The sequence below is a fragment of the Xyrauchen texanus genome, chromosome 39, assembly GCF_025860055.1.
Source record: "Xyrauchen texanus isolate HMW12.3.18 chromosome 39, RBS_HiC_50CHRs, whole genome shotgun sequence".
In the NCBI taxonomy this organism is placed as follows: Eukaryota; Metazoa; Chordata; class Actinopteri; order Cypriniformes; family Catostomidae; genus Xyrauchen; species Xyrauchen texanus.
The window spans coordinates 14,510,316-14,528,281 of NC_068314.1; the positions used below are offsets into that span (position 1 = coordinate 14,510,316).

Genomic DNA, 17,966 nt, shown 5'->3' on the forward strand with positions numbered 1-17,966 from the left:
CTAAGCAATCTGGCATCATGCTGGACTTGGATGGTGACCTAATTAAACCCTCTCTGACTGTTTAAAATCACACTCATTTGATGCTCACATTAGTCAGGTTGTGAAGACAGCTTTTTTCCATCTCTGTAACATATTCCATATTTGCTCCTTTCTCAGTTTCAAGGATGCTGAAACTGTTTACATTTCCATTTTAAGGAAAATTCAAAATAAAACATTATCAATTCAAAGTCATTGTGATCAAAACCATAAGCAGAAAGGTCACCTGAAAACCCTCATGGCTGAGTGTCAAGGTCAGTAAGTCTCTTAAAAATAATTTGAACTTTTAATCACATGACAATAATAATCATATGTCAAATTATATAACCCTAAGAAAACTTCTTGGTTACGACTCTAACCTTGCTTCCTTGAAAGGAGTAAATGAGACTTTGCACCAGTAGCTGGTGCTATATGACCTCTTACCAAGAGTGACGATCTCTGAAGCCCATATAGAATAACACTAATAGCACACCGTTAATTCTTTATGATTTTTCAACTGAAGGGAGGAGCCATCTCTCGGTTAATTAAAAGCAAATAAAATCAGTGGTGTGGCAAGTACACACAGTGTTTGGTTCTCTTCTTTTAGGGAAACAATGTTAAAGTCATAGCCAAGATATTCCCTTTCAAGTTGGTCACTTTGATGCTGCATCAGCAGCTGATGCTATGGCAATCATATATCAGATTGCTGTGCTACTGATTCTCACACACTAGAGAAATGCCCACTAGCCGATAAGATAGTAAAAATGCATTGAAATAACCACACCTTCATATTGATAAATAGAAAGTTAGAGGAGGAAACATAACTGTGTTTGTGGAGAAAATAATACAACAATGCCACTAGCCAGTACAGGTAGTAAAATATTGATAAGAAGCTCTCCTTTTTGAAATGCAAAAGGAAAGGGAGAGAGAGAGTTTCAAGGTCAAAGACCTGTTGCATATTACATTGATACTATCAAAAAGGTATTGAAACATTGACACATCAGCCCTCCACTGCAGTCAAAATCTGGGAAGAGAGGGAGGAAACATCCAAGTTATAGAACCTGGTGTTAGAAGAAGCTCAGCCTGCGGACAGGCATAAGTCCTTAGCCCAAGCCCAGTAGGAAGCCATGCTCCTGGTGGAAAGAGCTTTAACACCCATGGGGCACTGTATGCCTTGCGAATCATCCGCAAGAGAAATGGTATAGACAACCCAGTGAGAAAGTCTTTACTTGGAGATGGTCAAACCTTTTGTGCAGCCTCAAAAGCAGACAGAGAGCTGATCTGACAGCCTGAATTGACTTGTTTGGTCAATATACAGTACTTGTGCAATAACCTCAAAGGACAAAGCATGTACAGCCTCTGACTCAAACAGAGGAGGCGAGAATGCCTTTAAGGTTACAAAATGAGGCTTGAAAAGGAGTGTCCAACAACACAAAGCAACAGACTTTGACCAAAAGGCCCCAACATGATTGATTGGAGACAAAGTGAGTAGCAGAACAGTCTTCAAGACATGAAGTCTTCACAACTCTGGCTGGGTATGCCAGATCGTTCCTTGAGCTTGCAAGAGCAGATCCCTCCTCAAAGGAATTTCCCTCAGGGGAGCATCCAACAGTTCTACCAGCTACAAAACCAAGGATGGGTGTGCCACTCTGGCACAATCAATAGCATGATCACATATCTTCCAAAATCTTGCACAACGCTTGGTGTAGCAAGCAGACAGGTGAGAACACATTGTATATGGGTGGCCACTATTGAGCTAGAGTACCAAATTACTTTTTGAATCCTCTGAACTGTCTGAGGAGGAAGCTTCCATTACCCTGGTCTGACTCCGTGACCCTAGAGCAAGTCTACCAGTCTGAGCAAGTTCAGATGACCGGTGACGTATGAGGCACTCTTAAGTTGACCCAAGACTGTAGAGGTCTCATATGCAACAAACTCAAAAAGTGCCATGGTGGCCCCTGGCTTGAATCACATTAAGCACTGGAGAATAGAATGTATACAAGCAGAAGGGTAGGACTTTGAACTGTAATTATATCTTCTTGAAGGCGAATCTCAAGAATGGCCAGTGGCGAGGAGCTCTTTGAACTTGAAAGTACCTGTCAGGCATAAGACAAAATCTGTCTTTGAGTAGCCATTTTGAAGGAAGACTTCCTGAGTGTCCATTTAAAGTGCAGTCCAGTCCAGTCCAGTACGGGACACAGTACACCGTCCTTCTTGGTCAGAAAACAATGACTATAGATGCTTTTCTGTGCGTTGCATGCAGGTATGGACTCTATCACTTTTTTGGAGAGGTAACACTGTACCTCTGTGTGTAAAATCGGCCCATCATGGCAGAGGATAGAACCCCGCTGTACTCTGCAGCCACTTCACAAACTGAAGCAATGGCTATGCTCAACTGTGCACAGCACCCAGCTGGAGACCCCCGGAGGCTGTGCCATGCGTCCGAGTAACAGGCTAAACTACACAAAGGCTTCTCCGTGACATTTGCTGTCAGACTGCCACCCACCTTTGGGTGACGGTCTCCCAAAATAGCTCAGTCATATAGAGATGGTTTTGGGTCCCAAGCAACCACTACAAGCATTGAAAACTTTATTGGAATGTGAAAAACATTTGACACACTGCCAACAACTGCAGAAACAGTTCCATAACTGGAAACATGTCCTCAATCCTGGCATGCAACTGCAGGGACAGCGATGGTGGACAGTTATTTTGGCTCTTATACCTGTTAGGGGTTATCAGACCATCAGGAACAATTGGTTCATCAGGAAGGAGGTTTTCCACATGAACAAGAAAGCACAATTTAGCATTTTTGACATGGCATATGTGGCCTAGCTGCCAGCTTAGTCTCCACCTTCTGGGGGAGTATATTTGAGACTTAGGGGTGCTTTGCTTCATGGGTCACTGCCTAGAGGAAGAGCGTGAGCTACCCATCTGCAATACAACGCCACCTCACCTTGGCAAGATCTGCATGTATGCAACCAAATGACCAACTGGTACCTCTTGGTGAAAGCACTCAGGACATCACCAAAGAGTTCCTGTTGCAGCACCGGAGCATGAAGCAGAAAAAAGTTGTCCTTATTAAGGTCAGCCAGAGATGACGCTAAATGGAACCCGGCTTCCCTTATATCTGTCATTAGCCTGGGCAATGATCTTGGTAGCTCAGAGTGCCAGACCTGTGAAGTGGCGCAGCTCTTTGAGGGATTTGGTGTTGGGGCCACTTTCATCCATGTGCTTTAGTAGGTCTGACTGATAGGCCTGCAATAACGCTATGGAGTGCTTGGGCAAAAGAGACTGGCTGCTGCAACATAAGCCTTACCAACTTAAGAGGACATGAGCCTAGATGGATGCAACAGCAATGATATCTATGCCAGTGCGGAAGAAGAGGGGCATAAGTAGGCTGTGACAGCCACTTTGACTGGAGGAAGCTCTGAATAACCTCTCTACATGACAGGTGTAAACCAGCACGGTCGTTAGGCAATTCTGACAAGGTGTCATTGTCAGAGGCCTCCAGTGATAAAACATCCCTCTTACTATCATTTCTGCCAAAGTGGGCCGCAGATCATCACAGGTGAAATTAACATGTGAATCCACTTGATATGGAGGTGAGGAGAGATGCAAGACCAGAGCTGGTGCCAAATTTTTTTCAAAATCTCTGCACTCTGCATCACATTCTTGCTTTCCTTCCTGATAAGGTCCCTCTGGATCTGCAGAGGTCAGATTTTTGGTGGGCTTTGGGAACGGTGGCGGCTTTCAGAAAGAAAGTGACCTGAGTGTGCAGCGTCTTGAGTTTAATGTGCTCATAGTAAACGGTTTCGGTCTCACTGAGCACCGCTTCCTAACTCAGACAGATAAATCAGCACTTGTGCACATTAGAAAGAGGGATATATCACTTACATGGAGAGAAATATTTGTGAAACACCAACTTCAAAAAGACAATGTACAGCAAAAGTCTCTTTTAGTTACTTTTCTAGAAAAAAACACATACAACAGATAAACAACTGCATTACACAGAAGTGTAAACAATACGCTGATCGTCAGATGCACAATAGGGAGAATAAAATAATTCACTCTCTGTTCAGGTGTGCCAGATCAAACAACAAAGCAAAACGTTGGGCTTGCAGAGTACTAGAGAGGAAATTGCGAGCTTGAACATAAAAATTCTGCAGAAATTGCACTGTGCTCCGGTTAATGTCTGCAATAAAGGCACATAAAGGGCGAAGCACTAAGCACCATTTGCAATGACATTGGGGTGATTCCAAACAGGTTTCAGGGATTGTCACTACTGGGAGGAGTTCCCATAGCGTCAGGTGTTGATGCAGCGTCAAAGTTACTGACTTGAAAGGCAACTGAAAATTAATAATATATATAATATATATATATATATTAAAAATAATAAAAACTTATGTTTGAACATAATGATTAGTTAATTCAATAAGATTTAATTGTGAGAATTAAAAAAAATCTTACACTATCTTCAATAGGCACAACATTTGTATTGCTTTCTTTTAAATGATGGTTCAAATCAAAGTCATTAAATCAAAAACTTTTGAAGAAAATGGTAAAACAATTTTTCAAAAACATATGAAACCATATGAATACAGACGTACCTCTCCCTTCTCATTTCTTATCCTCCTGTTGAACTCTTTGCCATCGATGCACAGGAAGTCCTCTCCCGGTTGAATGATCCCGCACTTAATAGCAATTGCTCTTGCCGTGTTGATGTTGTCTCCAGTCACCATACGCACAGTGATGCCAGCACGCTGGCACTTCCTGATGGCGTCGGGCACCTGCAGTTACAAGATTCCAGTTTTGAGCCACACATTATCTAGTGAGCATTAATTTCACATGTACCGTCTCTCTGTTAGACAAGAGAAGTTAGTGCGGGGGCCTTTGCAAACCGCAAGCCCACGCCTGTGCTGAAGAAAATGAACACACCACTAAACACACACGATTCAACGACCTGACCTGATTCGTCGTCTTATTTCCTCATATTTGCTTTGTGGTGAGTTGGCACATTTAGATGCGCATAGTTGAACAAGTGAGTGATCATTAGGAGACTTTCAAGTATTTATGCAATTATTGTATTTATAGTAATTATGCAATGGTGGATAACACAGAGCAGCAAGGACAGAATTAATCATTTGCTGATTTAATGTTTTGTGGTTGACTTGATTCAAGTAGAATTTTTGTTGCACCAGTTAATTGTAGGTTGATCTTAATCAATTTTAATACGAAAGTATATAAATAAGAATTTATGTGTAAAGAAAAAATTTAAGCTGATTTTTAGGATCTTTTTCATTGTGACATTGTAATGACAAATAAGCACATTAGCCCTCTGGGGTCGACGGACGCACCGGCACGTCCTGCTGGATATTTTTGTTATTACAGCAGAAACAACTTAAAATATCCTAATATAAAGGGTCTACTTTTATTAGCTTTCAGCAGTCTCTGTGTTCACGAGCATATTTCAGAAACACGTCACTAAAATGAACTGAAACTCTGCGAATACTTGCACACAAACATGAAACATATGTCTAAAGAAAGCTTAAAATGTCTACTTTTAAATACAACAATTTTAAAACAAATATTCTCCTGCAATGCAATCTGTTTGAAACAAAGCGATGTCAGTTTTTACAAGGCTATCTAATTATCTGTAATGTGATCCCACCCACCAGCAGAGCGCGCCATTCATACGCTAATGTGCTGAGACGATCAATGCAAATGTACACGCCCACAACTCTGAGGTTTAATGTAAACACAACACAACTCAACTTTTCTGCGTGTTTGTAACGATACACAGGCGACTCTGAGGTTTGATTTAAACACATTTCATTCATTTGTCTGCGCGTTTGCAACGATACACAGACCAGAAAGCTCCAGGATATTATGGAAGAGTTAACATTTTCCTCAGAAGAAGAGCGGGACTCCGATGAACATTTGTATTTTGAAGAGAGACTTGATCCAGCCGAGGATACAATTTCATTAGTTTTCATTAGTTGACATGCTATTTTATGTAAACATATACATATATTACTAGTGGGACTGTTTCCAGACTTGCCAGCCAGGATTCAGAGTATTGACATTTGAAATATGACTCCTAATTAGCAAGTTTAAATGCTGTTTCGGCTAAAGCAGGTATTTAAATTGTATGCTGTATAATATAAATACAATATGTAATATGATATCAAATTATATGAATGTTTAGATTATATTTTAAATAGCGTTTATGCTGCCTCATTATCATCAACAAAGCTTGTGCTTGCAAATTTCTGTTCAGTTTAAATGAGTAAATGCACTTTAAATATGCCCATATTAGAAAATCAGCATATTATAATGATTTCTGAAGGATCATGTGACACTGAAGACTGCAGTAATGATGATGAAAATTCAGCTTTGATCCCAAATTGCGTTTTACAATATATTTAAATAGAAAACTGTTCTTTTAAATTGTAAAAAGAGTTCAGGATATCAATGTTGTTTCTGTATTTTGGATAAAATAAATCCAGTCTTGGTGAGCAGAAGAGACTTCTTTTAAAGGTAGTGTAGGTCTAAAATTAAGTAAAGTCTTTATGTAAAGAAAATATATAGTCAGATTACTTCTTTTAACTTAAAACTTGATTTGGATCATTATGTCTCCTCACATTCATTCTCTATCCCTCATTGATAGTCCCAGGGCAGGGTCTTTGTCTCTCATGTGTGAATTATAATGAATATTCATGATCGTTCACGCCTCCTCGCATATTACCTTTCAACACTAAAATTGTCTTACAAAAGTTAAATTACTATATTGTTTTGTATGAATGAGTGATCAGGATGGTTTTCACATCATTTTGTAGCAAAACCTCTAGGCTACAAGAGTTCTCAAAGGTCTTGTGGACAAATGTTTACTATGTGTTATATGGACTTATTTCAGTGACTTAAAATTTTTGTTTTTTCAAAAACCATGCATAAACGTTATTTTCTCAAAAATACAAACCTGTACATACATATTATTGTAGCCCAGTTTGTGCTGAATACAGTGTTATCAGACTTTAGCCATTAATATGTTTTTAAGCAACTGAAAAAACACAAATGTCAAGGCATGTCAAAACTTCTCCAGGGCCCAAAATACCCTCAGACCCCAGAGGGTTAATACTGAAAATTCGTATTGCTATAATGCATGTTATTTATGCAATGTTATTTATTTATTTGTTTGTTTGTAATGCCCATTATTCTCAATCAATGGTGATTTACATTAGAATAAAATTATTACATTAAAAAAATCGTTCTGTGTATACATTTTGTAAAAAATATTGTACACTTTAAATAATATATCATTGCATTACATTAATGAGAATTTTTTTTCCCTCACAATTATGCACATTCAACCTCAAATTCTCTTTACTGTAATGCAAAAAATTAATAAATAAATGAAAATTTTTTTCTCATTACTGTTATTCAGAAATTAAAACTCATCCTGTCCAAACTTGTTTACTTGCTGATATCTCTGCTGATGTTTCACATGGTATAATTGCTAATAATGAAACACATCCTTAGAGCAGGGGTACTCAATAGTAGGACTCGGTCTGGATCCGGACCAAAGGACATTTCAATCTGGACCGAGCTCTAAATCTTTGTACTAGTTATCTGACACCTGGCTAAATTATTGTGTAAGCATGTATGCATATGCCCGCGGAGCGTGAATAAAGCGTGTTCAGCGCTCGATAGAAATCTTTCTCTCTGGAGCAGGAAAAAAGCACGTTCAACACTAGAAAGTAATAACTCTCTCTGGAGCGTGAATAAAGCACTAGAGAGAAATATTTCTCTCTGGTGCAGAAATAAATCGTGTTTATCGCTAGAAAGAAATAGTTCTCTCTAGTGTGGGAATAAAGCATGTTTAGCGTTAGAAAGACATTTTTCTCTCTAGAGTGGGAATAAAGAACTTGCAACACTAGAAAGAAATATTTCTCTTTAGAACGGTAATAAAGCGTGTTTAGCGCTAGAACGAAATATTTCTCTTTAGAACGGTAATAAAGCGTGTTTAGCGCTAGAAAGAAATATTTCTCTCTAGATTGGGAATAAAGCGCATTTAGTGCTAGAAAGAAATATTTCTCTCTAGAGCGGGAATAAAGAGTGTTTAGTGCAAGAAATAAATATCTCTCTCTAGAGCGGGAATAAAGCACTTTTAGCACTAGAAATAAATATTTCTCTCTAGAGCGGGAATAAAGCGTGTTTACCACTAGAAAGAAATATTTCCCTCTAGATTGGGAATAAAGCACTTTTAGCACTAGAAATAAATATTTCTCTCTAGAGCGGGAATAAAGCGCATTTAGCACTAGAAAGAAATATTTCTCTCTGGTGCAGAAATAAATCGTGTTTAGCGCTAGAAAGAAATATTTCTCTCTAGAGTGGGAATAAAGAACTTGCAACACTAGAAAGAAATATTTCTCTTTAGAACGGTAATAAAGCGTGTTTACCACTAGAAAGAAATATTTCCCTCTAGATTGGGAATAAAGCGCATTTAGCGCTAGAAAGAAATATTTCTCTCTAGAGCGGGAATAAAGCACTTTTAGCACTAGAAATAAATATTTCTCTCTAGAGCGGGAATAAAGCACTTTTAGCACTAGAAAGAAATATTTCTCTCTAGAGTGGGAATAAAGCACTTTTAGCACTAGAAAGAAATATTTCTCTCTAGATTGGGAATAAAGCGCATTTAGCGCTAGAAAGAAATATTTCTCTCTAGAGCGGGAATAAAGCACTTTTAGCACTAGAAATAAATATTTCTCTCTAGAGCGGGAATAAAACACTTTTAGCACTAGAAATAAATATTTCTCTCTAGAGCGGGAATAAAGCGCATTTAGCACTAGAAAGAAATATTTCTCTCTAGAGCGGGAATAAAGCGCATTTAGCACTAGAAAGAAACATTTCTCTCTAGATTGGGAATAAAGCGCATTTAGTGCTAGAAATAAATATTTCTCTCTAGAGCGGGAATAAAGCACTTTTAGCACTAGAAATAAATATTTCTCTCTAGAGCGGGAATAAAACACTTTTAGCACTAGAAATAAATATTTCTCTCTAGAGCGGGAATAAAGCGCATTTAGCACTAGAAAGAAATATTTCTCTCTAGAGCGGGAATAAAGAGTGTTTAGTGCAAGAAAGAAATATTTCTCTCTAGAGCGGGAATAAAGCACTTTTAGCACTAGAAAGAAATATTTCTCTCTAGATTGGGAATAAAGCGCATTTAGCACTAGAAAGAAATATTTCTCTCTAGAGCGGGAATAAAGAGTGTTTAGTGCAAGAAATAAATATCTCTCTCTAGAGCGGGAATAAAGCACTTTTAGCACTAGAAATAAATATTTCTCTCTAGAGCGGGAATAAAGCACTTTTAGCACTAGAAATAAATATTTCTCTCTAGAGCGGAAATAAAGCGCATTTAGCGCTATAAAGAAAGATTTCTCTTTAGAGCGGGAATAAAGAGTGTTTAGCGCAAGTAATAAATATTTCTCTCTAGAGCGGGAATAAAGCGCGTTTAGTGCTAGAAAGAAATATTTCTCTCTATAGTGGGAATAAATTACATTTAGCACTAGAAATAATTTTTTCTCTCTAGAGCTGGAATGAAGCAAATATAAATATTTCTGTTTAGGAATATATAAAGGATACAGTACATAACATTTTATTTTTTTAAAAGATACAGAATTTCCAAGCCATATAACTACTGACACCATGTAAGCTACATATTAATATCCGGACCTTTGCTGAGAAGGAGATATAGAGACCGGACATCTTTACATTTTATTGAGTACCCCTGCTCTAGAGTCTTGGCAAAAGTTTAAATCCAAGGACACATGGCAATTACAGACATGGAAATTGGGGACAGTCTAGAGACTTGAGTGTGAGATGATATCTTGTTGACTAGACATCCAAGTATTTCTGAAAAAACGTAAAGATAATCCAGTCATCAGGAGACAAGGAAGAGCTTCATTAATAAAACAAAATGGCAAAGGAAGCCTTGGTAACATTAGACAGTTAAGATTAATGGATTTCTTTACAGATTCTCAAGTTCCGGCTGTTTTATTAGGGAAAGTAGTGAGTCACACTACATGTCAGGTGCAATGCCTCTGCTAACAACACATTTAGATTAAAAAACGCAATCTGTGTCAACATAATGCTCACATATTTAAAACGCTTTTATAAAACCAATTACATTTTCAAAATCCCATTTCTGCAATTTCGAAGAGGGATGCAAAGAGTTGTTCCTTGTTCCTTCAGTTGTTATTCTGATTAAGATGTTGCTTTCTTTAAGAAAACTGACAATTATTGTGTTTGGCCAGAGAGACGGTTAGAGAATGTGAGCAAAGAAATAGCTTGATAAAAGTGGGAGATTAAATATTGCAGCAGTGTAGATGCTTCATCAGTCCCTGTGCGTAAAGATGAAATTCCAATTCTATCATCATTTACTCACCCTCATGTTGTTTTAATGAAAGTCAATGGTGACTGAGGCTAACATTCTACCTAAAATCTCTTTCTGTGTTGCATGGAACAAAGAAAGTCATACAGATTTGGAATGATATGAGCGTGAGTAAATGATGAGATCATTTAAATTTATTGGTGAAAAAATTTACAATTAATATCAATAAATGCTGAGGCAGAGGATACATTACAGACATAAACTGAAAATTGAGAAAATGTGAAATATAGCGTGATGAAACAAGATTTCAGGTTCTTACCTCTGGCCTGACAGGATCTTCAATTCCAACCACACATATTGCAGTCAGGTCAGTTAAAATGTTGTTTTCGTCTTCCCAGTTGGGCTCAGGGTCAGCAGGGAAGTCACGGTAAGCTACACAGATAGTTCTAAGTCCGTCACAGGCCATAGGTTCGATTACTTTCTTCACCATCTCGTCCCTGTCCCTTGGTTTGAAAATGCGAGGTTCGCTTACCTCATTCATAATACGCGTACACCTAAACCAAAGGCAGCAAGGTCACTTCCACACATTCTTGTAAAACATGTTCATTGTTGTAGCAGAATGCTTTTTTCCCATTAAAACAGTTTCTGATAACTTTTTGATGCCATTTCCTCATTATGTAATTTCATGAAAAGCATATTAAAATCACTCCAGGCACATGAACCTGCACATTATTACAATGTCCATAAGCATAAGGATAAATTTGCAATGAGTGACGAAGCACTGTACAAGTGATGGTTTAGGTGTGTACTGTGCTAATTACAAACTGAGGACACACTCTCCCTCACTTCAAATAAACCAGATTCATCAACATTAGAACAACAATAAGAAATAATTAATGTGCTTACATTTTTGGTGAATCAAGTGGAAATTTTGATCGAGGACATTATCAGTGTGCGAACAGTGGCTTAAAAATTTACACATTTCTTTGCACTAACCATACATATTTCTTTGCACTATCAAACCAAAGATGAAAATAATTTTAAAGAAAGATATAATTTTTTTAATCAAAACATTTCACAAAAACAAGTTTGATAGCTTTGAAATGATAAAACAATAGATGGGTGATTCATATAGATTATAGGCATATTTCTGTCCCTGTGATGTATTTCTAGGAAAAACACATTTCACACAACTATTTGAATTGCCCATAGTCAGTTTAGACAATGACAGATCTAGACAATTTTTTATTGTGACTCAAGATAATAATTTGAGTACATTTTATTTGTGTTTTATGGTAGAAAAGGCTTGTCTTGGCATGTTTTGGTGCTGTCCCCAACCCTTAGTTTCAAATATAATGCTATATTTAAATTAAAGTTTTCTGGGGGGCCTGGATAGCTTGATGCTGACTACCACCCCTGGAGTCGCGAGTTTGAATCCATGGCGTGCTGAGCGACTCCAGCCAGGTCTTCTAAGCCAGTGTTTCCCAACCATTTTTATGCCACGGCAAACTTATTATGACTAAAAAAATCTACTGCACACCACTATCCCACATAGGTTAATCATCGTCGATATTTACCTTTAATATTTAAGACGGACAGAAAACATATACAAGTTCTTGAAAAGTTTATTTGTAATGTTTGAAATTCGGCTATGCAAACAAAAAAACAAAAGTTCAGTGCTGGATAGAAATCTTTCTCTCTAAACGCTTGAGTTTAAATTCTGTCACAATCTATTATTATCCATCATTTTAATTTTCATATTTTAATGATAATAAGACATTTAATAGCTTTTATTTTCATTCACATGAAAAAATGTAATCATGAATTTACAGGACGAGCATACAGTACAGCAGATTATACATTTATTTATTTATGAAGAGAACAGATGAACAACAGAGACACCACACAAAGCAGATGACTGTTTTTCCCCGCAGTGACAGAGGCCACTAAAACAAGACATATGAACAACGCAATATTACAAAAAAACAAATACGATTAAAATAGGATCAAAAAACGTAAACAATTAACTGAACAAAATTCAAATCGACAACTCAAACCTTCCTCCTGGTCCGCATCAACTTAAACTGTGTGCTCGCCTGTGCGTAATCAAATGCATCAAGGGAGACTGATGCGGAGGCAATTGTCATTAGATTTTGCGTCTTTGCCTCGGACAGACGACTTTTCGTGGCGGTTTTAATTTGGTTCTGGAGGCTGAACCCAGCGTCAAATGCCGCATTGCCCTCCACATGACAAGAGTTGCAGAAAGCGTCACAGAGGGCCGATTTTACGAGTTTGCCACGTAAAAAAGTGGGAGGTGTTCACAATGAACATTGAAAAAATGTATTTGGAAGAGAGAAAAAAGCTTGCAGTTGCGTTGATAGCAGAAAATACTAAAATGACTCGTTTATGTTTAAGTCTAAGCGTTTTCTTATTAAATTTAAATTAGTTCAATAACTGGGGTCTCTGATGTTTGTAAACAATAAGGTAATATTAAATTAAAAGAAATTGAGACATTCAATGTCTCTTCACAAATATGGACAGTTTTTAAATATCTCTTGTTGCTTAGTACTCTCAAAGACATTATTAGTGAGGCAGAAACGTGGTTGAAAAACACTTTGGTGTAAAGTCACTTCATAGACTTCAATGTATTCTGCAGGGTCATGTGAAAGGCCCTTAACACATAAATATCACTCACTTTTCCACATTAATCATTGCTCTTCACAATCACCAAATTGACCGATTATGGTTTCAAAACAGAGAAATTATTATTATTTCTTTCTTTCATGTATTTATTCATTTTGTGGAATTTGATAATTTTCCATGGCACACCTGACAATCTTTGGCACTGTTCTAAGCAACCAAATTGGCCTGGTTGCTAGGCAGGGTACAGTCACATGGGGTAACCTCCTCGTGGTCGTGATTAGGGGTTCTCGCGCTCAGTGGGGCACATGGTAAATTGTGCGTGGATTGCGGAGAATAGCATGAGCCTTCCATGATGTGAACATTGTTTAAGCTAGCATATTATTAGCAAATTTCAAGTATACATCTGGATTTTGTTAATTTCCTTTCATTTATACCTGTCCCTTAATGTAGCCATTATTACCAACACACTCTACATAATGCACTGAAATCATTTCTTTCAACATTAAGTTTACTTGGTAGCCATGGTAACTTGAGATCCTAGTGGAGCACATGTCTGTCAAGAAAGAAGACTTTTGTTTTGATGTCTAGAAAGGCATTATAGTCACAGTGATAGGCATATCCACTTATTAAGTGACATCGCCTAACAAGTTATATTTTTGTTAACTTGAATTATTCTGATAATGACTTTTTACTAATTTTCTATTTAATTTACTGTACTTTACATGTAGCTATCCAGCTAGACTTGCTAGTCATTCATATTGTTCAAAATAAAGATGAACACTGTATTAGAACACTGTCTGGCTGTCAAACTTAGTGGAACATCTACAGTTAGTGATGAACCTGTGTGAAAATTAGGGGAACTGATGATATATACATCTACTAGATATGACCTTGGGAGCAGTTGAGTAATGTAGTTGCAAAAATGCCAAAGAATAAAAGTTATGTTAGTTCTGATAATTGCAATTGGCTTTATATTTTGCTTCTAATACAATGACATTCAAACATTTATAAGTGTGACTTAAGTTTCCAAGTAAATAAATAAAACCCTTGTACACAATTATTAGTGAGTTAGACCTATTGTCCTTCCATTTAGAATTTGGTTATGAAAATCCTTTGATAAAAATAGTACATGTAGATATAAATGCTAAAACATAAGATAGTAGATGCAAGGCACTCACTTCTTTAGAATAATCTCAGATGCACCTTTGCTGTACATTTTGAAACTGCCATCTGGAAGTTTGATGATGGTGCTCATTGACTTCCTAGAGGAATTAAACGTGTACACCTTGTAGAGTTTCTCCTCAGGGATCTGGTTTCGAACAGTCTGGTAGTCGCGTTTTAGATCACGGACCAGTCCCAATAGCCCACACTCGGTTTTGTTGCCCACTTGCTTGGGAAGACCCCCTTCCTTATCTGGAGGCTGAAACAGTAAAAACACAATGCCTAGATTAGATACCTGCTGTGTAGCTACAAGCTAATATACCGCACAGAATATTTACCGTACCAGTAAGGTTTAAAATGTTTTGTCAACTCACATAACTGACAACCATTGCATGGTAATCAGCATTGATAGTGAGCTATGCTGCATTGAACATTATAACATTAAGTAATTACCTTTTAATACATTTGCATTGCTAAGAAAGTATGATATTTATTTGTAATTCATCAACAAATTAGTTGGCAAACAAAAAAAAGAACAGGTGAATTTTTGAGAAGAAATTAAAATATATTTCCCAGCAGATATGGTAAAAACATACATGATTTCCATCCATCCATCCATCCATCCATCCATCCATCGTCAACCGCTTATCCTGTGTACAGGGTCGCAGGGGGCTGGAGCCTATCCCAGCTAACATTGGGCGAAAGGCAGGGGACACCCTGGACAGGTCGCCAGTCCATCACAGGGCCACACATAGACAGACATACACTCACACTCACCTCCACATCCACATCCACATCCATGGCAATTTTTTTGGAGACACCAATTAACCTAGCCTGCATGTCTTTTGGATGGTGGGAGGAAGCCAGAGTACCCGGAGAGAACCCACACAGACACGGGGAGAACATGCAAACTCCACACAGAAAGGCCGGGGCAACCAGGGTTTGAACCCACGACCTTCTTGCTGTGAGGCGACAGTGCTAACCGCTGCACCACCGTGCCACCCTCATACATGATTTTTGTGAGGAAAAATGGGATAGCAAAGAAAAAAAACATGTAGCAGACACTTTATCCAAAGTTACTTAAAGTGCACTTATTACATGGACAATCCCCCTGGTGTAACTGGGGCTAAATGGCCGTTCATACTTTGAACGATTTAATCACAAATGGTTGCCACCTCAAATCCTCAACTCTCATTTAAAATGTATGAATTCAGGTTGCTTTGTCAATGCAAATCATGTGACCCTTAAATACCCTGATCTAGTTTGAACTGATACATACAGTACATGAACATGACACCTGAAGATCACACCAATATGTGCTTGTTGATTTATTTTCAAAACCATTGGAATTAATAGCCAATATATCTGAAAGGCTTTTGGTAAGGCTTTCCACTACATTTTGGAACATGACTGTGGGGATTTTCTTCCATTCAGAAATGAGAGCAATCATTGAGAACAGGAACTGATTTTGGGTGATGAGATCTGGCTCACAAGTGGCATTCCATTTTATCCCAAAGGTGTGGTTCAGGATTTGTGCTGGTCAGTCAAGTTCTTCCACACCAGATTCAGTAAATCATTTCTATTTGGGCCTCACAGTGCACACGGCATGCTGGAACACAACAAAACCCTCCCCAAACAGTTTTCACAAGTTTGGAAGCACACAATTCGTTAGAATGCCATTATATGTCATAGCATTAGGATGTGTCTTCTCTGGATTTAAGGGGCTTAACCAAACCCATTAATATAAAGTAACTCTCCACATACTTGTGGCCATGTAGTGTCTTCGAAATGAAAGCAATATCAAATGAAGACGTCTATGCTTACATACAGTCTCTTTAAAATTGCTTAAAAAAAGCTTTAAACAAAAGGATGCTGGTCCAGTATTCCCTCAAATCATTAAACCTAAATTTAATTGCCTGAAGTTTGATTCAACAAGTTTGAATTAATTCCGTTGAGGTGCACATCAGCTATCAAAAGCATCTAACAATATCCTGCTAGAATTACTGAAGGGAAATTAATAAGATTTTTATCTGTTTATTTATTCTTGAGAAAAAAGCTGAAATGCCCCAGCAGAACTTGATTTTGAATGTATTTTATCATAGTTTCTAATGTCAAGGCTTGCTTGTATTCAAAATGCTGCCACATTGCAGTGAAGCCTACAAAAACATTGTTTTATTACGATCTGTATTGGAAACTAAGAATACCCTTCAGAGTTCAGAAATGCTTCTCCAAAAGTTTCACAGAATAAATACCAGTATTCAAATTCAAGGCAAGTCAAGTCACAGGTTTTGATATAAATGTTGTCTTACGTGTATTCACGTAGTTGTTTGTTACTTAAAGAAAATAGTTAATCTGACATGACTAGGGTCATTTAATGAGTTATCCACTTTTCATTGATCTTTTGAGATTAAAAAAATTGCTGTACTATGAAAATATATTGTAAAATTTCTAAACTCAAGTTCCCTTTCTGTCGCTCTCTCCACATTTTGTCGGAGAAGCGACACTAGGGGTCTCTCTTGAGCGCCGATATATACCTCTGTTCTATGAAAAAAGGCCAATGAGAAGTTGGCAGATGGTATTTGCATATCCCGCCCCCGGACATAAGGGTATTTAGGCGGGGCAATTACGGGAGTTCATTCAGAAAATGTCTTCGGAGCCGATGGTCGTGCATGCAGTCTGCTGCGAGTCACACACCAGTTCCTGTTTAATTCTCTGATGCTCTGCATGCTGTTGGATCTGACAGCGCATAACAGCGGCTTTCTCCTTCCTTGCACGGCTGTGCATTGTTGCCCCTGGGTGCTTCGACAGCGCCGACAACTTGAAAGAGTTATTCTAAAAGAGTAATTTCGCTCTAAAAAGAGCAAAACACAGCGGCGTTGAACGTCCTTCTCAGGACACGTCTTTTTAAAGACGTTTTTTCCGCCCCTGTGTAGTTTCTGGATGCGGTTGATTTCTCCCCACCTCTGACGGTCATAAAAACTGCCTCGCGTACCTGGGTTGCGATCACACGCAGGCAGCGTTTTTTTCATGTTTTCAGTACGAGAACATAGCCATGACAGCATTGCGGTCGCGGCTTTTTCTTGTAGTGAGAGAAAGCCACTTCAGTCGCCACCCGCGCCTCACCTCCTTCCTACGGGATTGGGGCAGGCGCCGCGGGCGATGAAGACGATCTGGGTACAATGACGGGCTCTGTTTCGCCAGGTGAACACCCTCGAAACCCCCCACCTCCCCGGCAAGCTTGCTTGTTTCCGTCCGAGCTCGGGATGAGCATTCTCTCCAATGGGCTATGTTTTCAGTGTGAGAACATAACTGTGGCAGCGTTGCGATCTCTGCTTTCTCTTGTAGTGAGAGAAAGCCACTTCAGCCGCCCCAAGCGCCTGGCCTCCCTCCTACGGGATTGGGACAGGCGCCGGAGGCGATGAAGACGATCTGGGGAGAATAACGGGACGCTTTCACTGGGTAAATCCGCTCGAAACCTCCCCACTCCCCGGCACGCTTGCCTGCTTCCCCCAAGCTCGGGATGAGTGCGATCCGCTTAGCGGCCTACTGTCCGGTCCCTTGAGCTCCCGGACATTGGATGACGACATGACCGCTGCATCGGAGAGCGTCACAGCGGCAAGCGTTCCGCGGGCATGTGCGTCGCAAACAGCTGCATTCCCCGATGGAGAGAACGAGACATTGTGTCTTCCCCGCCACATCGCTGAGCCGAGCCACTGTTGTGGCTGGACCATTTACGGCTCCTCAGAAAAATCCTAAATGA

General features: G+C 38.8%; 1 protein-coding gene across 8 annotated transcripts in view; it reads right to left on the bottom strand.

The window, feature by feature from the left end:
• The window catches only part of atp2b2 (ATPase plasma membrane Ca2+ transporting 2), a 258,483-nt gene that overhangs the window by 23,600 nt on the left and 216,917 nt on the right, over nt 1-17,966 (bottom strand). For all 8 annotated transcript variants that reach the window (XM_052111374.1, XM_052111378.1, XM_052111375.1 and 5 more), the window contains 3 exons: nt 14,224-14,465; nt 10,722-10,956; nt 4,623-4,802 (listed from right to left, as the gene is read on the bottom strand). In XM_052111374.1, the coding sequence (XP_051967334.1) occupies nt 4,623-4,802; nt 10,722-10,956; nt 14,224-14,465 (657 nt within the window). The remainder of the gene's footprint in view (nt 1-4,622; nt 4,803-10,721; nt 10,957-14,223; nt 14,466-17,966) is intronic.